The following is a 27,483-nucleotide window of genomic DNA, read 5'->3' as shown; positions in this document are numbered from 1 at the left end:
TGTGTAATGAATCTATATAATATATGAGATATAATTTATTGAGATATATATATATATATACTGTATATATATACTGTATATGTATCTCTCTATCTGAAATGAGAGTTGTGAGTGACAGGACAATAGCGCCCTCTAGTGTACAGTAGCAGTAACTTCTAACCAGAGCTGAGGGGTTGAGTAGGTCAGCGACACCGAGGACGGTCAGACTGCCGACACGAGTTCTGATCCTGCTGCCGTTCTTCAGCTGTCCGACAGGAAGAGCCTGACCCTCCGACAGGTGAAACTCAATGTCCTGCTGGGACAGAGTCTGCGGGGAGGGACACGTGGACATATAGCTGAGGACACGTTAACAGGCAGAGTACCTTTTGTGAGCTCTTTCTGTGTGACTCACCTGGTTGTTGGGTAGGCCGTTGTTGTCGGGTACAAACAGTGTGGACTGGACCGTCAGGTTGCTGAGACGTTTCACCAGGTTCCTCCCAGACTCAGACACCTGAGACGAGTTGAGGATTTGCTGCAGAAAAAGCAAAATATGTGTCACAAGGGGAGATTATTAAAAATTAATTTTTTTCTTTGTCAATAATAGATTAGTTTACGTCTCTTATCATTCTGTATTTGTTATACCAATGCTAGTCCATTTCCTCCATGGCTGTTTGATTAGGCTGCTTGAATTTAGTTTGGTCTATTATTTATTTTCGATGTATTAAAACTTATGTGGGAAAAAATTAAAAACATTTGATTTGTGACAGCAGACAACCGTCGGACTCACCGTGAGGAAGTTGGAGAAGGTCGGTGTGGACTCGAGGACCTGCAGCAGGTTTCCTGTACAGCTGAAACCATCTCCAACGTAACCGAGCCTACACTCACACTTCACCTCTGAAATAAGTGATTGCTGATTATTGACAATTAATAGATCAGAATCATACATCCAAAGATCAACAAAACAGATTGGGGGTTATGCCGTCATTATAATAATGTATTTGATTATAATTTAATTGTATTTGTTCTACACTATTGTTCCTCCTCTTCCTCTCTCACCCTTCATCCGGTAGCAGAAGGTGTCCCAGGTCTCCCCCAGGTCTTTGCGGGTGCCATAGTCCACGATGCCCACATGTCCGAAGCCACAGTTGGGATTGGAATAGGTGGTGGGGTACGCCACACGGGCCTTGTCCAACCAGCTGGCAGCACACAAGTTCAACCCACCCTACGACCAGCAGACAGCACTTTAATCAACAGGTCCAGCAGATCGCAATAATATAATAACTGTCAGTGTAATTTTTACTAAACAAACAGGACAAAATGGTGCATTTGTTGGGGATGAACAAATGGATTTTATCTTATTTTTGCACATTGCAAATATTATGTCACACTGCTAATTTGCTCATTCCCCAGCCAATTATTTCTCTCTCTCTCTCTCTCTCTCTCTCTCTCTCCCATTTTTTTTGTATTCTTTGTATTTTTATGTGGTTAATTGTTATGGTCCAACTTAACGAGGCAAATTCTTTGTATGTGAACTTCTTTGTATGTGAACTCCTACTGAACCTGATTCTGATTCTCTTTTTTTATTTTCAGCAGTAGGTTATTCCACATTTGGTGCTCTAGTGACTGTTCGGAGCAGAAGGACGGTGTATAAATACACTACTGTGTGTGTGTGTGTGTGTGTGTGTGTGTGTTCGTAGCTAATTTTTAATAGCTCAATACTAGTTTAATATCAGGTTTTAACACACAAACAACACTCATTACAATACAACTATGACAAAAAAAAACAAAACAGGAAAGTCACAGACAAACAGATAAACTGGTGTTGTATCTGTGTTGTGTTCACTGACCTGCTGAGCATAGGACAGCTGATTGTATGTAGCCAGGTTAGCTCCCAATGCAGAGCAGGCCTTTTGGGCTTCAGTGTAGTTCAGTTTGTACTGACCTTTGTATGAACGGTAGTGAAACACACCAAACGTTGTATCTACACACAAACACAACAGAAAACACATTTTTATACCAGCATACTGTTTACGACTAAACAACATCAAAGGCAGACTGCAGGAATTCAGCAACAAGTAACTGTATCATCTGCATAAAAAATGACTTTTTGTAAAGTATCAACATTATTCACATGATGAACAGCAGTGGTCCTAGTATGGAACCCTGTGGCACACCTTTTAGTAATTACTTTAATAAGATTTGTAAATTACTAGTAATAAATCAATTAAGAATCTTTTCATAAAGGCTGGATCATTAGATCACATTGTTGGCGTCAGCACATGATGAACTTTTTATCTGAGGATATGTGATTTATTCTGGAAGACGCAGTTCAACATCAGATGAGTGAAACATTTGTATTTATAGATAAATAAATACTTCATTTATAAATAACTACTTTATAATTCATATTATTAAAACTGTATAATGTATGACCAATCTTTTCATTATTCATTGTTATGCACTAGTTACAGGTGTTTTATAGTTAACAAATATCTGCTTACAACATTATATTATATATGTGTTACAAAGCACATATTAAATATTTATATGATGCTGATAAAGTAAAAAGAGAACCAAAAGTAAGCAGAAGGGTCAACGCCCAAAACCAAAACACTGATCAATTTCCATCCGGATACCTTCAAAGTGGAGGTCGGTGCATTTGGCGTCTTGATGACATCGCCCGTTGTCTTGGAGGCAGCGGCTGATTGGCAGCTGTTTGACCTCACAGGTGACTCCGTCTCCGATGTAGTTGTCCTTACAGGTGCACCTCGACTTCCCCTGTTCACACAGATGACATATTACTGACGGATCTGATGGGCCGAACTAGTTTAGTGATTGTGGTATGTTCTCACCGGCGCCGTTGGGGTGCAGGTGGCATGTTCGTGGCAGCCACCGTTGTCTGCTAAGGAACAGCGGTCAATGGGCTGGCAGTTGAACCCGTCTCCAGTGTGACCTTTAGGACAGGTGCAGCTCACCTTCTCTCCTGTCTGAGAACACTTGGCTCCTTTAGCACAACCGCCGTTCCAGATCTGACACATGTCCATCTCTACAGATAAAATACAGGCGCTAATATTGTTATTGTGAATTCGTTTAGCTGCGATAATCATGTAGTGACGTTTGATATCGTTACAGCCCTAGCTGAAAATCTCACACAGCATTTATGTGTATTGTATCTGAGGAGCATTTACCTGTACAGGTGAAGCCGTCTCCTTCATAAAATGGCCGACACATACATGTGTTGTTTTCCCGACAGACAGCTTTTGGAGAACAGGGCGGAGAACACTGAAAGATTTCAGCTGGAGGAAACACAGAGACACTGTCAGTGAGATGGACAAACTGATATTAATGAAGAAAGAAAATCCTTATGGCACATATATTTATATCCTTTTTATTAGGCAAGCTAAAATCAGCTGCAACCCAGCCATCCTGAATAATGTTATCTGGCACCAACAAACAGCAAGCAATTAGTTAGCAATCAAGCTAACATTATCCAGCTAAAAGCTCAATCAGACAATATGTTCCACAAGCTTTGCAGTAATGTTAGCTTTGACTTTGGACTCTGTGTTGTGGACTCTGTGTTGTGGTGGTTGTCGGTCGTTTGTAGATTAGCGGACTCCATTTATAAGCTAATGTTAGCTTGTGTTGCCAACTGTTGGCACTGCACATAAATGTCAACAGAGAAAGTCGGGGAAGATATCATTTTTGAAGTTAATGCTATGTGAACTGGAGGATCCGGGGATTGAACCCCTAACCCTAGCAGACCTCTTGAGCCACTTCCCATATGTTAAATTCAGTAGATGACAGGAAGTCCTCTAGAACTCACCTTGCGGGGTCTCACAGCGTTCTCCGGTCCAGCCGTCCTCACAGAAACATGAACCTGTACCTCTCCGTCCGGCGTCACAGGACCCGTGTTCTGAACAGTTACAGGCTGAGAACCACATGAAGAATGCAAACAGTCAGCATTATAACACCTTAAAACAGGAAACTGTCTGACGGCTGCTCACCTTTACAGGTGGGTCCGTAGAATCCATCACTGCACAGCTCACAGGCCACGCCCCCAAAACCCACGTCACAGGTACAGGTACCGTTACCAAGTTGACCATCGTCACATTTACCGCGGTTACTGCACGGAGAGCTGACTCCGCCGGGACAGACTGAAAGAGGAGAGAACAATAAACAGCTCACAACATCTTCATAAATAATGTCATCTGCTCATTAATATTCATGATGTCACTGTGATCATTTGCATGTCAGAATGTTCCATTAAAAAGAAAATAAACAAAATCAGAAATCTTTAGTCTCACAAAAAGTTTTTCCTTTTTACAAAGTAAATTTAAAATATTCATATTACAACAAGTACAATATATATGTATTCTATTCAAACAGATAATATATATGTTTATATTATATTACATTCAGAGATATTAAGAGAATATATATAAATACACATATTTATTATATTAAAACCCCTTTAGAGAACAACAGCTGATATTTGCTTAATTATGTATGGAAGCCCATTTGTGCCATAACAAGAAATAAAAATGGCTAGAAAAGGTCAGAAAAATATTTATGGTAAGTCAAAATTCTGAGTTGACCTTTTTATGACTTAAGTAAAAATGATGGGAAGTCAAAAGTACAACTTTTAAGTTATAATTGTAAAACAACATTTTAGTTTTAAAGTCACAATCGGACATATTAAAGAAAAGCTGTAAAATTTAAAGTGAAAATTATGATAATAAAAAAAAAAGTCAAAGTTGTAACTTAAAAAAATCTAAAGGAAAACTTTTAAGTTGAGATTATTTATAATAAGTAATAAAAAATAACAAAAAAAAAACTATAAGAAAGTAAGTCAAAAGTGCAACTTTTAAATTCTTGAAGAGATAGAAATAGAAAGAAAAATTACTTTTTAAGTCAAAATTACAACTTTAAAAGTTAAAATCATGGGACACAAAATTCTGAGAAAGTGAGTTTAACATCTTAAATGGAGACAGTAAGTTTTTATATTTACATTATTATCAAAAATGTTAAGTCACAATTATGTTTTTATTTAATTTAATCTAAAAAAAAAATCCGGATTCTGGTGTTAATCTTAAATGTTGTAAATGTGTTCATAACATTTGGTATATGTCAATGTAGTTGACTGCGTCATCTCACCCAGACAGTCTCGTCCATAATAACCATGACAACACTTTGACCGCCAGAAGTTGACGATGCAGACGCTGATACAGCCAGAGTTTTTAGAGATGAACATAGTGGGAAGATCGCACTTCTGCACCTCCTGCAGACAAAACAAAGACAAGAATCAGACTCACAGACGTTTTTCTGACGGGTTTATTTCTGTGAACTCGACTCAGACCTTCAGTTTGGACTCTCCGGGACAGCGAGTAGCTGAGGACGAGCACAGTCCACATTTACTCTGGAAGAGAAAGAAACAGAGAAATAAAATCTCCAGACCTCCTTCTAAAAATGGGATTCAGCAAACAGTCGGTAAAGCGGTTTACCCGAAGCTCAAAGGTGGTCTGTTCATCGCAGCGTCCTCCGAGGCTGGGTGGAGTCAGCAGGCAGTTGATCCCGTAGGCGATTCCACCATTAAAGACGAGGTGTCTCTGAACGATCCGACACTTTCCGTCATTAACAAAGATTTCTCCCTGTTCAAAGATAAATAACAACCACATTAACAAGTGCCTGCTGTCGTCTCTTCTTCTTTAGTTTATATGTTTATCTGTTTCTTACGATGTCATCCAACCCGCCACAGGTGAACGAGAGCGGGGAACCCTGCAGAGTCCGAACCGAGTCCAGATGGATCAAACCTTCGGCGTAAATCTAAGTGTGGAGAAAACAGAGAGAATCTGCTCAGAGACTCCTGAGAGAGGAAACTTTCAATGTAAAGAGTGCCCCCTGGTGGCTGAACACTGCCACAACCAACCAAGTTTCCTATCAAGACAAATGACCACAAATCTGGTTTTTACAACTTTACTTTCTGTCTTGAAGTCACAAATGATGAGATGTGACAGCTGTGTTTCCACTCATTCATTCATCCAAGAAGTTCATTCATTCTTGAAGTTATTGTAATCTTCCTCACCTTCTGGGCCTGCAAGATGTGGTACTTCAGGTACTCCTTCAGCTGTGGTCGGTTGTCTCGGTGGAACAGGAAGTCTTTCTGCTCCTGTGGCAGAGACGCCATGGCGGTGTCTGAGGGCATGAAAATGGTCACCGGCTCGTTGATCGCATCATTCACCAGGTCCATCACACCTGTGTCCTGAAACATACAAACATACATAAGCACTGCTTAACAAGACAACGATTAAATTAGTACATTTCCACGGTTGCAAAATTATGTCAGATTCACATTTCACAGATAATTGTGTTTAGCAAATTTCAGATAGAATTGTCCAAATGCCCTAAAGGGCTCTTATTCAGTTATTTTTATATTCTATTATGTGTTGGCTATAAGTAGTGAAACATCTCATATTGCAGGTCACAAGTAGTAAATTTGGTGAAAAATTATATTTTTGCATTTGTGTTAAGATTGGGCCCAAAAAATCAGGGCCGACCCGATCCCAGAAAAATTTTGTGCAACCCTGAAAAACCACAGAAGCAGTTTTGGGCCGATCCGAACCCAAATTTCCACTTAAAATAAGTAAATAAATCATTTAAAGTTTATTACAAGCTAAAGTAAACTACATTGTGCAAAAGATATAATGCTTATTATTATCAAAACTAATATATAACAAGTTAACTACAGTTGTATGCATTATTAGGAAAATAATAAAAGATATGTTTTTTTATAAATCTAATTCATCTCTACCCGAGCCCGACCTCCGGCAGCAGTTTTTGAGGACGCAATGTGGGGCTGCCACCATTTAGGTCCACCAACTTCAAAGCTAGGCACCGGGCTAAACTGTGGTGCCTGGTGGACTTTTGCCATCTCTTTAAGTGTTGGTCCTCTCGCTCGTTCTTCATGTGCGTACTGTGTAGCTGAATGTCATTATCCAGCAGCTCTCGTTCATCAGAGGCACACCAATAAATTAGCAAAATAAAATGACAAAAATCAGGCAAAAGACCAAGCACAAACAGCGATGGACTCAATCAACCATACATTACCCAGAGTTTCTCTTCTAAAACAAAGGTCTGAGGATAAAAGGACCAGTGTGTTCCACAGATAAAGTCCTCAGAGGTGAATTGATTCAGGTGTGATTTTCAGATGTGTATCCTAATCAAACTGGACTAAATCTGGTCAGTCCACAGTGGAAGTTTGAAGAGGATGAAATGATATGAAGTTCCCAAACACATTTTCACAGATTTAAACCTTTTATTTTAAAACCTTACCTCCAGCAGTTTGTAGAAGGTTTTATAACCGTGACGTTCAGCCACATCCGTCAGGTTCAGCTGTGTTAAATAAAGCAGGAAAAGATTAATATAAAAGAGACAGACAATTTATTATCATCTCTTTTAAACTGTTGGTCAGACTAAAATAAGTCTGAATCCACTTCAGGCTCTGGGAATTACAGACTTTTTCACAACATGATTAACTGATTAATGAGAAGCTAACTGATTGATCTGCAGCTGTGTTGTGTACTTACAGGACCAACTGGCTCTTTTATTCCGTTAATGTCGAGAGGAATCAGAGGCTTGCTGACCTCATAGAGAATCCCGTTAGTGCCATCGCCGTTGAAGGTATCCACGATAGCACCATTGATGATGAATCTGGACTCAGGTTCATACTAGTAAACAAACAAACATCATTACAAACCTAAATATCTTAATTAATCAATTTCAGATTAAACATTATGTCCATATCAGATTTATTCAAAGATTATGATCAAGATGGTTATTAACCCTTTGGGATCCAATGGTATTTTACATATCTACTAAAATAAATTCCCCTGTAAAAGGGACTTGAATAACATATAGTATATCCATGGGTTTTATATCAGAAAGTCTGTCTGTATAATGACGTACTGTTTGAGCTCTGTGGAAAGAGATCATTCAACCTTAAAGTCTGTTTAATGAAATTCTTCAACTCTCTTGTGAAAACACACCTTTACTAATGTGGAACAAATGTTTTAGTCCAAACCAAAGTCTTAGGTTCACAAAAATAGTGAAATATATGAATAAAATAGTACATAAATGTATAATAAATTACTTAAGCTCATCCTCCTGGGCGTCGGCCAACAGTGTGTCACTGAACGCTGTAAAATAACTGACAATCATATTTAGAATAACGTTACTATCTGCAATGTTCCTATATTTTATTTGGACCGTTAGCTCCATGCTACTAAACTAGCTCGGCTGGCTAAATCAGCCATAGGACCATCAGCCAACACCCGAAGCAACAGACACCAGACCGCACACCGTACCAGTCGACTGACACCCAGACCACACCCGTACAGCAACCGACACCAGACGCACACCGTACAGCGACTGAGCACCAGACCACCACACCCGTACAGCAACCGACACCAGACCCACACCGTAGCAGCAACCAAGCACGCAGACCCACACCGTACGAGCAACCGACACCAGACCTACTTGCTACCATTCACCATTCACAGGCACACATTCACCACTTCCAACATGCAAGCCAGAGGTTAGGCCGGGAATCAAACCCGCCGAGCTTTCTGATTAGGTGCTTCTACCAGCCAGCCACCCCACAACGCCGTATCAGCCCCGGGAAATCCGGATGAAGCTAGCTGACAGTACGAGCTGACAGTATTTCTAATAATAAGAACATATTATGTTATATTTCTTATATTAGTTATTTTTTGTATATTTTGTCTATGTATAGGATATTTGCTTATATATATTTATATTTATATTATCACTATATTATTATCTTTGTGTATCATGACTTTTTTTTCGCCCACCGAGAGACGTATTTTCTGTAATAAACATATACAGTACATTTTTCTTGTGTTTTCTTTATATCTTTATATATCAAACACATGTAGCGTATTATCAAATAAACTCACAGGCTGAAGTCACAAGTATTATTCACTTTTAACATGCTGTGCCCTCTCCTTAGTGTATATAACTGTTCAGCTTAAGGTTCCCCCCAATTAAAGCAACAAATTCATAGTTAATCATTAATGTTAGCTACAGTCCTGAGTCTGATTCTGCTCTCTGATTGGTCACCTCCGGTGACTTCGTGGGTCAGGAACGTGTCCGGATAGAGACGTCAGGTTTCGGGGGCTTCCCTCAGGAACTGATCCCCTAGGTGAGTGTGAACATGAGCGATGTGGCCTTGCCAAGATGGTGAAAGTTGTTTCTTTGCCTGTCCCACCCGGCTGTGACGAACTCCACTAAAGAAAAAAATAAATTAAAGGACTAAAAAGGTAAACATTATAACTTCGCTAAACATCAGCAGTATTAGCATATGTCTTGGAATGCTTCAGTTGAAGAAAAAATTATGTTAGATGAACAGTGCTTATTTTGGGGAAACATTCCAATTCAATTCGGGGCAGTTTTATTTGCGGCCATTTCATAACAGAAGTTATCTCAGGACACTTTTCAAATAGAGCAGGTCTAGACCAACTCCTTATAACATTATTTACAGAGACGCCAAGCCAGTTCCACCATGGAGCAAGACCTTGGAAGACAGGGGGCAAGGAAAAACTGCCTTTTACAGGCAGAAACCCTCGGACAGACCCCTTCGGTTCTAGGTGGGTGGGAGAGAGAGAAGAGACAGACAGGCCAGACAGAGAGACAGACAGAACAGACAGACGCACAGCAACAAGCAGTAGCAACAACTACCCTAATAGTAGTGACTGATGACAAAATGAATGTGAAAGAGATGACGATGACAACAACGAACATCGAATGGGAGCAATGAGCAAGTGGTTATAGTGAATAATAGTAACTGTAGTATAATAATAATAATAATAACAAATAATATCAGTGATATTAGCAACATGTGAATGACATTCTGACTGTTGTTGAATAAAAATTCACTATTATTAAAGAAATAGCAACAGCAACAAATAACAACAGTAAGGTGTTACATCTAAGTAAAACTAACTTGTGAATTGCACATTTGAATAAATGATAAATAAACAAACATTTTTGCATACATAATGAAAAACACAACTCATTAATATCAAGTCAGTATAGAATATATGATCCAAAGTATTATAATTCTGACCTGATGAAGGCGCTGGAACCCCAAAGTGTTCAATATTAAATAGTCATATGAACAAAGTGTATAAAATGTAAAATAACTGACATCGTATTTAGAATAACGTTACTATCTGCAATGTTCCTATATTTTATATGGACTATAGCTCGAGCAACAACAAAGTCAAAGTAGAGTTTTATCATTTATTCAATTATTTTACAAAAATTATTGGTTTATTTATATTTTGTACACAATTTATTGATTATAAATGTTACCGTCTTTTTACTTATTCAGAGGGGATCATCCAAGAGTTTAGTTTATTTCAGTGTGGACTGAAGTTGGATAGGGTTAGCCACACTACAAGAAGCATAAAGAAAGAAATACATCTGACACTAAAAAGAGACATTTAATTGCTCACCTTTCTGAGGGCGCTAAAGGCGCCAGCGGGCGGAGCAAAGACGGTGAACGGGCCGCGACCTGTCAGAGGAATTTCCAAAATCTGAAAACAGAGTTTGTACCAGCGTTAACGTTTTCTGACCTGCAGGAGGCGACAGAGTAAAACGTGTCGTCACTCACCATCACCGCGAGGTAAAAGTCTCGCCTTTTCTTCAGGAGCTCCTGCACAGAGTCAGCAGTTAGTCCATAGTCCAGTTCTTAGCATTTCATTGTCAGTGTGTGTCAGCCACTCACCTGCGCCATGTTGCCTATGCAGGTGAAACCGTCTCCCACATGGTCTTTGGGACACCAACATTTACGAAAACCTGGTTTCGTCATGTTACACCGAGAGTTAACGGGACAGCCGCCGTTTTTCTGAAAACATAATTTATAAAAACTTTACCTTACAAGAACGCTCCTTTGTAGTACTTTTAAATTATCTCAAATTATGTTTTGCATAACCTTTAAGTACTTTTACAATACTAATTTGCTGCCTCGCAGAATTCCACCTGTTTTTTTAACACTTTTATCAAAGAAATATAAACAGTGCATACAAACATATAATAATTAAATGAAATAATTATGGTAAATAAATAAAATAGAACCAAATCAAAATGTTCAAATCCTACAGTTTTTAAGACCCACGGTAACTAATACTTGATCTTAATATCAAATAATTCAATGAAACTGAATCACCTTTAGGCAGTAGTCGATCATCTTGCAGTTCTGTCCATTGCCTAAGTAACCAAATTTGCAGGCGCAGGAAGTCTGCAGAGTTACAGAGAATGAGATCAGTAAAAAATAAACGTGACGGCAGTGAACGCCTCACTATCAGCAGACCTCAGTTTAAGTTAAGATCAGTTCTTACTTTGTTTGGTCCGATGTGAATGCAGTCCGCGTTGACATGGCAGCCGCCGTTTCCTTTCAGACACGGATTGATTTCTGCGGAAGAAACACAAAACTCCTGCAGCACTCGAATACATCACACAACCTGTTTATTTAACTGACAGAACGACAGTCAGAGTAACTCACAGCAGTTTGATATTGACTCAAAGTTTTTCCTGCAGTGTTTTCCTTGCAGTAATACTTTTGTGTAACCTCAAAGTGCTTTTGCATTACGTTGCAGTATTTTCTGTTTTCTTGCAGTATTCTCTACGGAAGCCCTGAAAGGCAAGTGCATTTTTTATTTCCTCAAAATCATATTTTAACATTTTAATTTTCACCAATGAGAACAGGAAAAAAAAAAAAATAGTGTATGTTGTTGTAATACTCATTTCAACCAGAAGGGGCCGAACACCACTGCCACATGTTCCAAACAGGACACTCATGTTTTATTCAAGGTGAGTTTACATTTTTTTAATCTCTGCACTCCAAACACAAGGTACATATTGTCTGTTAGCCAGTTATTTAACTGTCATGTCTTGTATTAGATAGAAATGTATTGTAATTAGAGAAATTGAAAAAATATTATTTAATTTTTATTACAACAATAACTCAAATGAGTCGCTGTTCAATAACAGGAAGAGAACGAAGATGAGTTTAAAGAATGAAAACAGTGAACATACCCACGCACACAATTCCATCACCGGAGTAACCACGGTCACAGACGCATTCCCTTCTGCCGGGTCGAGTCCTCTTACAGATCGCGTTCGGATTGCAGCCACCATTATGCTCCAGACAGGGGTCTTTAACTGCACACACACAGAGCATCATCATCATCAGCATCATCCCACAAATGCTTTGTAACAACTGACTCTGACTGTATTTCTGTCTGATCTCAGCTGTTTCTGATCAGCTCTCGTGTTGTTACCTTGACAAAAAGATCCGTTTCCTTCAAATCCAATAACACAGATACACCGAGAGAAGGGCGGCGCGATCACACAGCTGTCGGAGCAGACCAAACATTTCATTAACAGGAAGTCTGAAACGTCCCATGTGCAATAACAAGCGCATCCTGAAGGGGGCGACGTAGCCACAGTGAGTTTGTGTTGACTTACTTTGCGCTTGTGTGACATTTCACCGAGCCGCACAGTTCATCATCTGCAGATTCAATCTCTGAAACAGACACAGCTCAGTGTGAGAGTCTCAATACTGCAGTTCAAAGATTTATAAGAAATAGCTTTATGGGAATAAAGTTGTAAGAGTACAAGAAAAAGCTAATATTTTTTTGGGGAAAAAAAACGTCATTAATTGAAATAGGCTGAATTTTTCAAGAACAAAGTCATAATATTTAATTAACAGATATAAAATAGAGTCAAAAATTATAAAAACTGAGAAAAAATCTTTTGAAGTTGAAAAATGACTTCTTATAAATGAACATTTAAAGGATAAAGTTGAAATGTATGTAGAAAAGTCAGAAACATTAGAACGTTTTAAATAAATTAGAAATTTTATGTGTGAATATTTAAAAAATAAAGTTGTAAATAATAAAAATAAATAAAGGTTTACATTTGAAAAATTTGGAAATAAAATTGAAAATGTTTGCGAGAAAGTGAATATTTTGAGATTAAAGTAGAAATTTACAGAATGCATTAATTTTGACTTTTTTTAAATATACAGTCAAAATATTTTGAGAACATCGACAATTTAAAAAAAAAATTTTAACAATAAAGTAAAAATAAAGTTGTCATACTTTCGTCACAGAGGACTCCTCTCCAACCAATGTCACACTCGCACGCCCCATTGCCGCTCAGCCCGTCGTTACAGCGGCCATTTTTACAGCCGCACTCTGGAGACGAGATACACTGAGTGAGGAGGGAGCGGGTATATTTTGACTTTATTTATCTGTATGTCTGTATGACGCACCCTGATCGCAGTGGACTCCGTATTTGTTGCTCTCGCAGGTTTCGCAGGCGGTCCCATTGAACCCTCGGTTACACTGACAGACTCCAGTCCCGTTGGTCCCGTCCGAACAGACTCCGTTATCGAAGCAGGGCTGATCCTTTGGGCCGGGACATGGCTCACAGTGCTCCCCGAAAAACCCTCCACAACACCGCAGCACCTAGACAGAAAAGACAATGAGCGCTCTGCGTCTTCGCTATGTGTCTGACCGTTACCTGCGACAGCGGGACGGCGTACCATGTGGGTCTGCAGGCAGGACGCTTTGCAGCCGATCGTCAGCAGGCGCTCTTCTTCAAACATCCGACTCAGCATACACTTCCTCCTCTTCACTAATTTCTGCAGAGGATAGGAAGTTATCAGAGGAGATATTACATCATAAAATCATCTATTTTACCTTTAGGTTAAGTATTTAATGATTCATTTTATTGTTATTATTATATTATTTAATGCATAAAAATATACACTCTCTCTTTGTACATATCTGGAACTCAAGAAAACATATTGCAAATATTCATTTGTGTTATACGCTTTATACACAAACTTGTGTTGTACACCCTCCCTGAGTTGCAATTACATACGTATGTATTTTGCTGTTTAGTTATATACGAATGTAAATATACAGTATATGCTGTCACTGAGTTGCATTATGTTGCTTTTACATATGTGCAAACATATGTACATAAATGTCTGTTATACTTTTGTTGTTGTAGTTATATACATATGCAAATTATCATATCATATTTTAAGTTACGGTTACATAATGTACATTTCTGATATATTATATATAAGATTTAAAACATGAATTTAGCAGATGAATATAGATTGTGGGAACAACAAGACTAACAAAGACGGTTTTGGTGAGTTTTATTCTGTTTCTGTCACAACATTTTTGTGTGGGTTTGTACTCTCTGGAGTCTGGGCTTCGGAGACGTCGATACGGTGATAGTTACGGCTTGCTCGCGGTTAAACTTCCTTAAAGGCTTCGTCATATCTCTGTAGGATCTTTCTCCCATAATGCTGTCAGACACTGAGAACAACAACCTGAATCTGCCAGGTTTAATAATAGAGTTTGATGTTATTGTCAGTCCAATTTTCTGATGAAACTAACAAAGGTGAAGGTCGACCTTTGTGCCTCATTAGTCAGAATCCTTTAGTGGAATAAATTCAACTCCTGCTGGAACCTTTCTGGTTGTTTTTACAGTCTCACAGTTTGTTTGACTCTTTTGATATTTAATTACAGTCAAATTTAAAAAAAATAATGGTCTTACATCCGGTATCGTGTCATTCGGGCAGGGTTTGCTTTGTGGGAACAAACAGTCCACACAGGTCCCCTTTGGAGAGAAAAGAGGGAGTCAGTTAAGTCCAGTTTGAGGAGGCTCAGTGGTACAGATCTACAGGTCTCTGAGGACGCTACCATGATTTTCTGCTGTTTGGCCTCATCACAGCGGTTCCTGTTGATGCGTAGAACCGCCGACAGACCATGAATGACTCCGTTAATGCTCAGGATGTTGGAGGAGTTTATCTGAGCATCGTTCACAAATAGCTGGATGAGACACAGACAGATAGTTTGGATTATATATATATATATATATATATATATGTTATATTTGGTGCCATGATGGTGATAATGGTGGATAATTGATTGTAAAACCTTTCCGTCTCGTGGATAGATGCCGAGCTGGAAGGAGAACCCAAGCAGCGTCTTTTTGTATCCTCCAGACTGAAGGTCACTCTCCAGCAGACGCTCCGACGCAACCACGTGGTAACGAGTCGTATTCACATCCTGTTTAAAGTACAAAATAAAAAGCAACAATAAAAACTATCCAGTTCTTTAATAACTTACTAATAACTTATTATAAAATATAAAGATATTTACGAGTTATTTTAGTTTTTACCTGTACTAACCTTGTGTGACAAATGTAAAGGGAGGATATAATTAAATTTCTGTACTAACTGCAAAATGTTTTACTTTAAGTAGAAAACAAATAATAAAAAATTTATCTTTTGCTAAAAAAAAAAATTCACTGCTTTAATTATGTAAAAATCAATCCATGATAATGTACAATCTGTTATTAAGTCAGAAAATTCACCAAATGAGAAAATATTTGATGCAGTTTTAATATGTTTGAATATTACTTAAATATAAAATCACATCAACTGCAAAGAAACTGGCTTCTTTGCCTGTTTCTGCCATTCCCTTCTTCTGCCTGCCTCTCCTAGTGCCTCTTGTTGTCTAAATATTGTTTTTTTTAAGTTTCATTTGGTCGCTTCATAGTAATTATTACTTTAGACAGAAAACACCAATCCAATCCAACTTTTGCCGCATCTATTGCTGTCAATGTCCAGATAAAATGAAAAATTAAATTTTAACCCTTTAATATCACACCCTCAGTTTAGTGCCCCTACTTAATAATGTGTGCCAAATAATGACAAAAACTTTGTATTTTTATATCAAAATCCAATCATTTTGTCTTCCCATAAAACAAAATGTGACGTGCTTTCATAAGCATGAACTAACCGATTTCAACCAGTAGTATCATGAAATTCTGAATTACTGTACCAATGCAGTTGCAGCTATTGTCTTGAGGTAATCAGCGATGGCAGCGTTTGTTGGAGCGAAGACAGTGTACTCTTCCATCTGTCTGATCTCGTCCATCAGATTGTAATTCTGAATGAAACGGAGAAAAACAAACTGAACAGACTTTACCAATATTTAAAGCTGAGAACGTATCGTGTGGTGCGTTTGTTCGTTCGTACGATGAGATACGATCTGAACAGAGAGAAGTCGGGGCTCAGAGCGAGAGTCGCCAGCAGACCTTCACTCAGCTTCCTCTCAGGAACCAAAACCTGCAGACAGACATATGAAACGGTGAGAGACAGAAAGGAAAGAGTTGGAGCTCCTGGGACATTATGAGCTTTGTACCTTATCGATGATGTGGATCAATCCATTGGTAGCGGCTAGGTTTGGTGTGGTGATTGTTGCTCCTCCAACAGCTGTGAGCTGAAAGTTAATGGAGAGTTTCTGAACCAAACTTTTCTGAAAGGTTTCTTTTATAAAAGAAAGGATTTTTTTAAAATACATATTTTCCCCTTAATAAATAAAACTCAATCAGTAGAAGTCAGAGGATGCTTTCTAACAGTCACAAAGTGACTATATCTAAGATTAGCTGGTAAACCATCACTTCTGTGCACTCACCTCATTGGTTGTTGTAACAGGAAGTGATGTCTTCAGAAGGGAAGTCAGAGAGGAAGTGTTGCTCAGGATGGATATTGGATGATTACCCGGGATTATGTGATTTCTGTGATATAGGACAGAGGGCAGCGATTACACATAAAACTAAATTCATTCATTTTAATCTATTGACAATCACCAAACTACAGACTCGCCAATAAATAACAAATCATGAGCCACGTTTGAAGAACCTGATGAGACTCGGCAGGTTTTCCTTCATGGTCCAGAAGTTTTTGTCCTCTGAAGAAATTTTAGCAATGGCAGTTGAAGACGGAACCAGGAGTGTAATGTTCTGATCCACCAGAGTCCAAGACAAACCGGTCTCCTGGGATGCAAACACAGAAATATAATCTCTGACATTATATTAAATTAGCTATAGGGAAAATAATATATATATATATATCATTATAAATATTGTATATAGCTGTTGTTACATACTTATGTTTATAATATATACACACAAACTTAAGATGTACACCCTCCTTGAGTTCCAATTACATACGTATGTATTTTGCTGATTAATATAACTGTTTAGTTGCGAATATGTACATTCGTAAATGTACAGTACATGTTGTCATTTAGTTGTATTTATGTATGTAGATTTACATATGTCCATATGTACAAACATATGTACATACATTTACATTATACTTTGTTGTTTAGTTATATACGTATACAAATGACCATATAGAGCCATTCCAGACAAGTCAGACATTGAGAATAACAATCTGAGCCTAACTACTGTTAGTGGACGCACTTTAACGTTGCAGACCTTATCACAAATACAAAACATCTAATATCTAATTTTATTTAGACCAAAACCAGAGTTGGTGATTGGAAAGACAAACAAATACGGTTTTGGTGAGTTTTATTATGTTTTTGTCCCTGTTAACTTCTTAATTATGTTATTATCCAGTAGATAAATAGATTTTCACAGTTATTGAAGCTGTCAGTGTGTTTTATATCCAGGTCTTATACTCACAGTTGTCCATGTGAGGAACTCTGAGGCATCTGGCAGAACCATCAGCTCCTGAACGCATCAAAAGAACAAAGTCGTGAAGATACGAAAGCGCTGGTTGACTCGTGAACATGGTCGTTAGTGTTAATGAGTCTCACCTGTTGGACTGTACCGTAACATATGTGTCCATTTCCAGTGTATTCATCATTGCACACACACGTCCACTGAGAGGACAGCAGGCGGCAGGTGGCCTGAACACAAAAGGTTTTATTATTATTTATCATTCATATCCTACTGTCTGCTTTACCTTTAATATTTAACAAGATGAATTGTACTCACTAAGTAATGGCAGGTTCCAGTTGCAGTTACACATTGATTAACAGCTTCACAGTCTTGCCCGTTTCCTTTGTAGCCGGATTTACACATACAGTCACTCTGTTGGTTTAACAAAGAAAAAGAAGGACATTTTTGAGTTTGTTTTTATTAAAGGGAAGTGACTTTCTGGTAGAAAGCCGACGCTGGATAATGTTATTCAGTGTGACTGAGTTCCAGCTGGACAACATTAGCTTGCCTATTCGCTAACAATATTTCACCCTATAATGTTAGCTTTGACTGTGGACTCTGTTGTGCTGGTTGTTTGTAGACGTTAGCAAACGCCATTTCAACAGCACAACGAACATTGTGTCTTTATTCTGGGTTCAGTTTCTCTCCGTAATCTCCACTTGTCTCTTTGGTTTTTCTGCCACCACAAAGCGCAGTGACATAACCGTGATGGCTAATAGCTTGTGAATAAGAGAGATAAAAGAGTTTAACGGTCCAGATTAAATCCTGCTCAGTGTGGTCCTTTAAAATGTGTGATGATGATGGAACCAGAGTGGGTGTTACCTGTCCAGGTCCGATGTAGATACAGGTGCCGTTGGGGTGGCAGCCTCCTCTGTCAGGACCGTCACAGTTGTTGATTGGCTGACACTCGTCTCCGTCCTCCCTCCATCCAGTCAGACACTGACAGGAGTGAGAACCTGGTCCTGTCTTTATGCATTTGGCCTGCAGGGGGCGCAAAGACAGCAGACACAGCGGGGTCAGGACTGACTGTTTACGTCTTTGAATAAATGACTGCAGAGTTTAAGAAGCGACTCACGTTCACGCTGCAGCCGCCGCGCTGAGGAAGAGCACAGGGGTCTGACTCCACGCAGGTGATACCGTCACCTTGGTAACCAGGTTTACAGACACACCTAAACACAGAGCACACTGATTGATTAATATCAGGTATACTTCATATAATTGTGAGCATAGATGCACGTAAACTCACCTGGTGGTTCCCTTGCTAAAGTCACAGTCTGCATGGGCGTGACAGAACTGAGCCTGAACGCCGCAGGCTGCCGTCCGGCGCTCGCAGAACGGACCGGTGAAACCCGACAGACAGGAGCCCACTTTACAGCGGCCGTCTGAGTCCGGACGGTTGTCACACTGTCCGTGGATACAGGGGCAGGCTGAGGACAGACAGGTGAGGTTTGACACAGGTGAGCTTTCATCATCTTTCATACATCACAGCTACCTGTATGATGTCACAACTCAGACTTACTTCTGTCACAGTTGGGTCCGTATCTGTCGGAGGAGGAGCAGTACTGACAGCGAGAGCCTCGGAACTTCGAATCACAGATACAGGATCCATTTCCTCCAATCCCCTCCAGACACTGAAACAGAAAAACACTTCCATTTCCTCCAGTTCCCTTCCAAAAACTACTACATATTTAAATTGTAAAAAAAAAAGTAAACCCCTTAAAATATTAACATATTAGGCCTAGCATGAAAGACATTTTTACTTTAAATGACAAACTGAAGTTAAAGGACGACTTTCATTTGTTCCCGCCGACCTTTCACCTTTCACCATCAGGTGTAACCAGAAAGTGTTTCAAGATTTAATAACAGCGTGTTGAATCTGACCTGACCGTGTCCGGAGCATGGAGTCTGGTATCCTCCTGGACAGGGACTGCAGTCCGGACCGTAGAAGCCTTTACAACATGTTGGAGTCTGAACAAACAGAAACAAAAGCTCCAATAATCTTTAATCGCAGTTGGTTCTGATAATCTGAGGAATCCGTCTGTTTGTTTACCGTGACATTGGCACTGCAGAGAGGAGCGCAGCCTTTTACCGGGAGGCTAATATCGAGTAAGTCCATATTGAAGACACATCCGCTGGTGAAGGAGCCCTGATCAATAAGGAGATGGATCATCATGTTTCCAATCATAAAAATCTAACTCATACAGATAAAGACAGTATGTAAAAGTCTCACGGTATAGTCTCCAGATGAGCAGTGTTTGACCTCTGAGCAGCTCTCACATTGACCCTGAAACACAAACCAGATCGAACATCTCTTCACAGTGAACATTATTAACAGAACTCACAGAAGGTAAATTCTTTGTGCTAATACTAATCCTAATGCTAGGTGAGCAGGGAACTAAACATGGCAGCCGCTGCTGTAGAAGCTCACCTCGAAGATTTTGGTCTCATTGATGTCACACCTGTGGGGCAGCACAGGTTGGATGGAGGGCGGAGTCAAAACTCCATCCAGAACATACAGACGTCCGTTTTTAGCTTCCACTGCGGCCTCCAACACCGCCGCTTCGTTCACCAAAATCTGACCCTGAAAAAGAAAAACGAGTCAAACACCTCAACATATTATAAATCTATTATTTATTATATGATAAGATGTTATATTATTAATTTATTAAGCTTGTTTTGGGATTGTTGCAGCCAAAAATCTGATTTCCCAACAGCTTTTCTAACAAATTGCAATGCATGTTGTTACAGTTTTAGACATTTTGTTGCAATGAAATTGTGGAAGAAAGTGAACATTGCCAAAGTAAAAAGCGGAAAAAATGTGATTGAACAAAATTGCAGGTTAAACAGAATTCACAGGGATCCAAATCCTGAAGTCAAACATTTCTGTCCTGATGTGACTAATTTGATCTGACAGACGAATGCACAGAAATATCAATGAGATCTCTTTTACAGGAGATTTTAAGATCAATACTTACATTTTCTGTCACGCTAATTGTCAAAACCTGATTGGCCATAGTCACAATTCTGGGAGTGGACACAGCGTTATAGACCTCCAGCTTCAAAGTAGGGAAATAAATCACAATCAGAAGATTTGATGGAACATCTTACATTGTGAAAACAGGTTGAATTAAAATACTGACCGCCGTGGACTGGACGATGTGGTTCCTGAGCAGCTCCACCAGTTTGTTGTGACCCTGGAGGATTGTGTGGGAAGTGTTTTTGGATCATGTTGCTAAATTATATCTGAAACTAGTTGAGAATGGTTCAGTTTGGTTCTTACTTTGGCACTGCTGAGATACTGCAGGTGTCCTTCAGTCATCGAATCAAAGGCTGAACTGCTGGGAGCAAAGACGGTGATTGGACCAGGAAGGTCCAGGACTGACGCCAGGTCAGCTTTCTGCAGAAGCAAAACAGTTCACTTTAGGAAATATGTGACAAACTTAAGAGTTGCATTTATGTATGTACATAAACCAGTGATGTGTACTCTGTCTGAGTTGTGGTTATGTCTTTTTAAATACTTTTATAAAAAAAACTTTAGAAAAATGTTAGAAAACTCTTTAACAAAAATCTTCTATAAAACTTTTATAAAAAATAAAAAAAAAAACTTCTGATCAACCCATATCAATTTCAGGATTACATTTCTGCTTACTCCTGCCTACTTATAGTATATAATATAACTTGTGAAATCTACACAAAACTGCAACATCAGTTTTCTTTATTATAATATTACAGCTTATAAATGTATTGATCTACATCCCAACAGCAGACTGATTGGAGAGATCATCCATCCATGCATCTTTTCATCCCTCAACCCTTTCCCGATCCATTCATCCCTCTTACAGTACACCACATTGGTTTACATTTATCAGTTATGTGCAATAAACCTTTCTACGTACCTCCAATAAAGACTTGAACTTTTCAAACTTTCCGTAGTCAGCAATGATCTTCATCAGATTCTCCTTTGAGGAAACGTAACAAGAAATGAATGAGCGGATCAATGAAACGATCAGAGAGTTTGATCAGAGAACTCACCTGTGTGTCGCTCTCCACTGTGGGAGAAACACTGTCCATCAGCTTATTGATGATGTGAATCATCCCGTTGGACGCCACCATATCCGACTGGATGATTGTACCTTTCTTCCTGCTGCCATGGATTCGGATTTTAGTCTGAGAGTCCTGGAGGAGAAGAAGAGACTGAGGGTGGAAACGTCCCTGAAAGCTTTAAACCGTCTGATGTTTGATGGCGTTCAACTCTCTCACCCCCTCTGACGTGTCGATGTCAGCTCCTTTTCCAGTCAGGGTGTAAAAGATGTTAGTCTTCTTTAGCGTGTCAAAGGGCATCACCCCGGCAACCAGGTGCATCTTACACAGGTATTTAGCTTTGGGCAGTTTGGCTGTCAGAGTCCGTATCTGATCGACAAAGATCACCATGGCAACATTACATTCATCTGATCTGATTTATTCTGATATCTTTTATTTAGACAAAGTATCCGAGTCAACAGGAAGGACCTGCAAAACTTCCAAAGTAAGAGTCATGTTGTGAGTTTGACTGTATACATAAAAGTTAAAAAGAGCTGCTGGTTAAAGTTTTTCTTACTGAAATTCCCCTGAAGCCTTTATTGATCGGGACAAACAGAGTGAAAGGACCCAAATTCTGCAGAGGCCACGAAAGAGAACCTGAAAACACACACACAGAGAATTACTATTACTCCCCTGGGGTCCTCGAACGCACCGGCTATAGTCTTGCTAGAGCGTAAGTGATTCAGACAGCGGGCTAGGAGGAAGAGGAGAGTCTTCTTCATTTGCCTAATTGGTGGGTTTGTGTGAAAGTAAGCAAACTGATTTCTGACAGTCTGAGTAAAACCAAACCAACGTTAAACTACGCTCAGGAGCTGCTCCTCATCCCAGGGACCAAAGTATCAGAGGATTGTTGAACACGGACCTTTTTCTCTTGCTAACACAGGAAGTCTCTTACCGCTGCACTGCTGCCATATGATTAACTGTTTACTAGCTGCTATTAGCTAGTTAGCGGTCCTGTTAGTTGTCTGTACTCGGACTGGAAGCTGGAAGGACAGGGGGAGTTCAAACACTGCTAGTGTAGGAGGGTTATAAAAGAAGAAGTCATCATACCAAACAGAGTGATGGCGTTGCTCAGCTGACCGCTCCACTGTCCTCCAGGTTGTGTGTTCAGAGCGTTCAGACGCTGGATGATGTTCCCGTGACAAACTTCACCGTTGCCAATGTAACCCGGGAGACAGGTGCACCTGAGGGACAGAGGGACAGGTGATCTGTGTGATCCCATTGATTCAACATCGGTACGTTCAGTGGATCCAGAACAAAGTGACTGACTTGATTCTTCCTGGGCTCAACATGGTGCAGTTGGCGTTCTTGTGACAGGAATCAGGTCTACAGGAGTCTATCAGGCTACAGCTGCCGTTAGACAGGAGGTCAAAACCAGGAAGACACTCGCAGTGAGACTGGACGACACAGAGCAGGTACACAAAGGGTTAATGTCACTGCTGCCCCCTGCAGGCTGCAGGATGCGTTACAACAGCTCTCCTATAATAACACAATTTTTCATCAATTATTATTATTATTGATCCTGTTCCTGTACCTGATCCTGTACCTGATCCTGATTCTGTACCTGTACCTGATCCTGATTCTGTTCCTGAACCTGATCCTGATCCTGATCCTGATCCTGATCCTGATCCTGATTCTGATCCTGATCTTGATACTGATCCTGTTTCTGTACCTGATACTGATCCTGTTTCTGTACCTGATACTGATTCTGTTCCTGTACCTGATCCTGATCCTGATCCTGATTCTGTTCCTGATCCGGATTCTGATTCTGATCCTGTTCCTGATCCTGATCCTGATCCTGTACTTGATACTGATACTGATCCTGTACTTGATACTGATACTGATCCTGTACCTGATCTTGTTCCTGATATTGTTCTTGTTAACAATCATGAACTTGTACCTGATCCTGATCCTGTACCTGATCCTGATCCTGTTCCTGATCCTGATCCTGTTCCTGTTCCTGTACCTGTTCCTGATCCTGATCCTGTACTTGATACTGATACTGATCCTGTACCTGATCTTGTTCCTGATATTGTTCTTGTTTACAATCATGAACTTGTACCTGATCCTGATCCTGTACCTGATCCTGTTCCTGATATAGTTACAATCCTGATCTCAGTTCCTCAGGACCCTGCTCTTGGTCTTGCCCATGGTCTCAGTAGTTCCTTACCTTCCCGGGTCCGTCGTAGATGCAGCGTGTGGACTCGGCGGCACAGCCTCCCCGTTTGTTCTGACACGGATCGATGGCCATGCAGACTCGTCCATCCCCGCTGTAGCCCTCGTTGCAGGCACAGAGGTGCTGGTTCGGACCAGTGTGGACGCATGAGGCCTGGGCGTGACAGATCCGCTGGAGACAAGGGTTAATGGCTGAGGAGACAAACATCACGTCTTTTAATGTCCTCTTTAAAATGTCTTACTGGTCAGAGTAACTACGAGAACATACTTCGATTTAGTGACAAAACGTCATCCAGAGATATATAGGTAGTGCAAAGGCAGAGAGCAAAAACTACAGTGTTTTCTTCCTGACAAAATCTACTTTATTACATTAAATCTGTATTTGTTTGAAATAGATGAGTCATTAACAGTCATTCAGATTTAACACATTTGTGACACATTTATTTCAATAAGCACATTAATACCCTGTCCTGTCTAGTTAGTAAGATACAAGATAACAAATGTAAACAGACATTTAAAAGTTCATTCTCAGACAAAATTTAATTTTGTTTGTTTCAAGTTGTAGTTTCTGTGGTTTGCCTTTGTAGGGCAGCATAGTTTCCTTGACCCTAAAAGAACCGTCCAACATAACATTTGCACCGTTAACGTACAGGAACCTCATTCTCATAATTTAATAACTGTCTGCTAATTATTAACGAGTGATAGTTGGATGTGGTCACTCACACACACACTGAGCTCCTGATCTCTGGTAACCCGGCAGACACTGACACACAAACTGTCCCGTCAGAGCTTCTTCAATACAGCGAGAGTTCTGCTGACAGCTGAGAGCCACACATTCAGGAAGCTCTGAAACCCAACACAGTTACACCAACAGCTGTAAAAGACACAGGTAACTTCCAACAGAGACAGGTACTGGTCACCAGGTACTGGGAGCAGGTAACAGAAACAAGTAAAAAAAGTATGAATACTAAGAAGCAGTAAATCAGAAGTTACAGGTGACAGGTAACGGTAGCTAACAAAAGACAGCACAGGTAACCGAAACAGTCCAGAGAACAGGTGAAAGATACAGGTAACTGGACAGAAACAGAATCAGGTAACAGACAGAGGTTAGCAGGTAACAAACAGGTATACAGGAAGAGATAACAGAGACAGGTCAAAGGTTACGATGTTTACACATTGTAAAATCAGTCGTTATTATTGATCAATAACTGCAGACTGACCCTGATCACAGTTTGGACCTTTGTAAATACTCTCAAGAAAAACAATTCGAATAACAGGAACCCAACTGGAAGCCTGAAATTAGAGAGACAGAAACCGCACTAGGAGTAACCGTAGGAACACGAAACAACGATCAATCTTGCATAAGCATGGTAGCAGTCTATCCACATTAAATGAGAGATAGCATTGCAATGAGCTAATGACACTTACAAATATAAATGTATAAATCTAAACTTATATCAACAGTGAGTCGGAGATACTTAATTGTTTTTTTTATACTTAATTTAAACTATAGTAGTTTTAGATACGAGATGATCTGAGTTGTGTGTACGAAAATGACCTATGTGATGTCTGATCTAGGGCTGGGATGCCATATATTGCGGGAGATACACGAGCGACATCTAATATCCACATCTAGCAGGTCTATTCCGCGATGCAGCAAAGTGCCCATCTGAACACACGTCATGATCACACCAAGTATGTCAGGAACCATGAACCTGCTGCTATACTGTATAGCCATGTATAAGATGTAGCACTGCTTTAAAAATCCATGACTGGCATCACACGATACATATCGTCGTTGGGGGGCGAGCTGGACACACCTCTGACTACCGTAGACAGACGAGGGCGAAGAGGCTGTCCGCAGGCTTCAGGTCCATCTTGAGGCGGAAGGTTCTCTCGTTACCTTCCTCTTACCTGACAAGCCACGTGGCCCATCAGAGAGCTCCGTTAGCATGGAGCTCTATGAATTCACGTCCAGATCGCCACCCACAGAGCAGAACCCACAGGATATATTCTTTCCTCATGTGAGGTCAAATGCATAACGTACAAACGACCTTCCCTATCACAGAGTCAGACACCCCCTCATTTTTGCACTTTTTGCACATTATTAAACTGTACATTTTATCTTTTATATATATATATGTTCTTCATATATGTTGTTTGTATATCTGGAGTTTGTAACGAAAATAATTTCCCCCAGGGATTATTAAAGTATTTCTGATTCTGATTCTGATTAAACCTCCTCAAGGAGAACTAGATCATCCTGTTGTACCACAGAGACCTCCTGAAAGACAGAGAATCCCCAAATTTACAGTTAGAACCTCATTGAGCCACCTCAACAACCAGTATGACCTTCTAAAAGGACCACTAGAACCACCTACCCAACCACAAGAACCTCCAAGGAATGACTGTAATCACATATGTACAACCAGAACACGCTCAATGACCACTAGAACCACTTACAGTACCCAAAAGATTTTTTACAGGTCCACTACAACCACCTACAGTAGGCTACCCCTAAAGTCTCCTCAAGGACCATTAGAACCATTTAAGGATCACAAGAACCACATATGTTGGGCCCCCTAAAACCTCTGGAAGGGTCCACTGAAGACCTCTCAAAGAGCTTATAGAACATCGCCAGCTACAATCTGGTTCATTCAGACCCCCCAGGGGGGCAGCAAGGGAGTTGGATGGTAACATTATACTTCCTGTTTACAGCCCTTAAAGCATTTTGGGCAAACCCCTGACCTGGTGTGTTTGGGGTGCCTCGTCCTCCCTCCTGCTGATCAATAAAGTGTTATATTCATTGATTATCCAGGTGTGTGTGAGGTTACCTGGCAGCTGCAGGTACCGTTCCCTCCCAGTCCGTCAGAGCAGACTCCTCTGTTGTTGCAGGGTCTGTCGGCCCTTTCAGGACACTCTGGAACACAAACATTCAAAGTCAGCAGAGTTTCCACTTCCTTCCTGGTTCTCGTCCCTCTCTAATCTCCCAAGATCAGTACCAACCGGCTCGTTCTGCGTCTGTGGATCCACCACGACATTAACCCTCCGTCAGACCAGCAGAACCAAACTTAAACCGGACTGAGCTGCAGTTGACGTTGTGGCCTGAATCCAGGACCACGTGTGGACAAGTGTGTGTGTGTGTGTATTTGGGGGGTCCAGCTCAGTCCAGCTCAGTCCAGCTCCATGTGTGAGCGTCAGCACTTTTCTGTCCTGCTGACGGAGAATCTTTAGAGGAAGGAAGTTGTGGTTCCTGCAGGACGATCTGCATCCTGCAGGACTGAACATGTGACAGGAGTCACCTGGAGGCCTTCGGGCTCAAAGGCATCTCTCTTCAGATCTTTGATAGAACAAATAATCTTTCATGTACAGTAGTGTCGTCAGATCAGCTCCAGATCCCCAGGCAGGGCCCCTAAATCCTGGTTCAAGACTAAAGGTGATCGGAGGCTGACATCTTGTTTCATCACTTCCTAAAACTCATTTTTTAATGTCAGTTCCACTTAGTTTCTTCACGTCATTTGTTTTTTTCAAATTCTATTTAATGCTTCAGTTTTGATGGACTTTATTTAAAGCTTCTCTACATCATTAAACTGTAGTTAACAGCGC

General features: G+C 40.2%; 1 protein-coding gene across 1 annotated transcript in view; it reads right to left on the bottom strand.

Moving 5' to 3' along the window:
• Positions 1 to 27,483, bottom strand: part of stab2 (stabilin 2) — a gene marked incomplete at its 5' end in the record, with an annotated part of 30,491 nt that overhangs the window by 2,278 nt on the left and 730 nt on the right. Inside the window, 59 exon segments of the mRNA XM_035680293.1 lie at positions 161 to 307; positions 392 to 511; positions 767 to 873; positions 1,036 to 1,201; positions 1,827 to 1,960; positions 2,616 to 2,757; positions 2,832 to 3,025; positions 3,168 to 3,275; positions 3,803 to 3,907; positions 3,984 to 4,133; positions 5,134 to 5,257; positions 5,336 to 5,395; positions 5,481 to 5,627; positions 5,713 to 5,802; positions 6,062 to 6,238; positions 7,309 to 7,368; positions 7,563 to 7,703; positions 8,365 to 8,514; positions 10,512 to 10,592; positions 10,670 to 10,711; positions 10,784 to 10,903; positions 11,225 to 11,296; positions 11,397 to 11,470; positions 12,094 to 12,219; positions 12,339 to 12,412; positions 12,526 to 12,583; positions 13,161 to 13,256; positions 13,334 to 13,529; positions 13,607 to 13,705; positions 14,638 to 14,700; positions 14,784 to 14,912; positions 15,021 to 15,152; positions 15,930 to 16,037; positions 16,127 to 16,216; positions 16,293 to 16,370; positions 16,566 to 16,668; positions 16,793 to 16,926; positions 17,584 to 17,631; positions 17,718 to 17,810; positions 17,899 to 17,994; positions 18,445 to 18,603; positions 18,698 to 18,791; positions 18,869 to 19,049; positions 19,142 to 19,253; positions 19,504 to 19,590; positions 19,673 to 19,768; positions 19,853 to 19,906; positions 20,051 to 20,203; positions 20,598 to 20,678; positions 20,763 to 20,816; positions 20,903 to 21,019; positions 21,519 to 21,581; positions 21,655 to 21,798; positions 21,883 to 22,032; positions 22,220 to 22,299; positions 22,753 to 22,886; positions 22,972 to 23,099; positions 23,873 to 24,069; positions 24,601 to 24,723. Of these exon segments, the coding sequence (XP_035536186.1) occupies positions 161 to 307; positions 392 to 511; positions 767 to 873; positions 1,036 to 1,201; positions 1,827 to 1,960; positions 2,616 to 2,757; positions 2,832 to 3,025; positions 3,168 to 3,275; positions 3,803 to 3,907; positions 3,984 to 4,133; positions 5,134 to 5,257; positions 5,336 to 5,395; positions 5,481 to 5,627; positions 5,713 to 5,802; positions 6,062 to 6,238; positions 7,309 to 7,368; positions 7,563 to 7,703; positions 8,365 to 8,514; positions 10,512 to 10,592; positions 10,670 to 10,711; positions 10,784 to 10,903; positions 11,225 to 11,296; positions 11,397 to 11,470; positions 12,094 to 12,219; positions 12,339 to 12,412; positions 12,526 to 12,583; positions 13,161 to 13,256; positions 13,334 to 13,529; positions 13,607 to 13,705; positions 14,638 to 14,700; positions 14,784 to 14,912; positions 15,021 to 15,152; positions 15,930 to 16,037; positions 16,127 to 16,216; positions 16,293 to 16,370; positions 16,566 to 16,668; positions 16,793 to 16,926; positions 17,584 to 17,631; positions 17,718 to 17,810; positions 17,899 to 17,994; positions 18,445 to 18,603; positions 18,698 to 18,791; positions 18,869 to 19,049; positions 19,142 to 19,253; positions 19,504 to 19,590; positions 19,673 to 19,768; positions 19,853 to 19,906; positions 20,051 to 20,203; positions 20,598 to 20,678; positions 20,763 to 20,816; positions 20,903 to 21,019; positions 21,519 to 21,581; positions 21,655 to 21,798; positions 21,883 to 22,032; positions 22,220 to 22,299; positions 22,753 to 22,886; positions 22,972 to 23,099; positions 23,873 to 24,069; positions 24,601 to 24,723 (6,641 nt within the window).

This window comes from Morone saxatilis, unplaced genomic scaffold, assembly GCF_004916995.1.
Source record: "Morone saxatilis isolate NCDOM2014 unplaced genomic scaffold, NCSU_SB_2.0 Contig10, whole genome shotgun sequence".
NCBI lineage: Eukaryota > Metazoa > Chordata > Actinopteri > Moronidae > Morone > Morone saxatilis.
The sequence above is the reverse complement of the archived record's forward strand: the minus strand, read 5'-3'. Positions and strand labels throughout refer to the sequence as shown.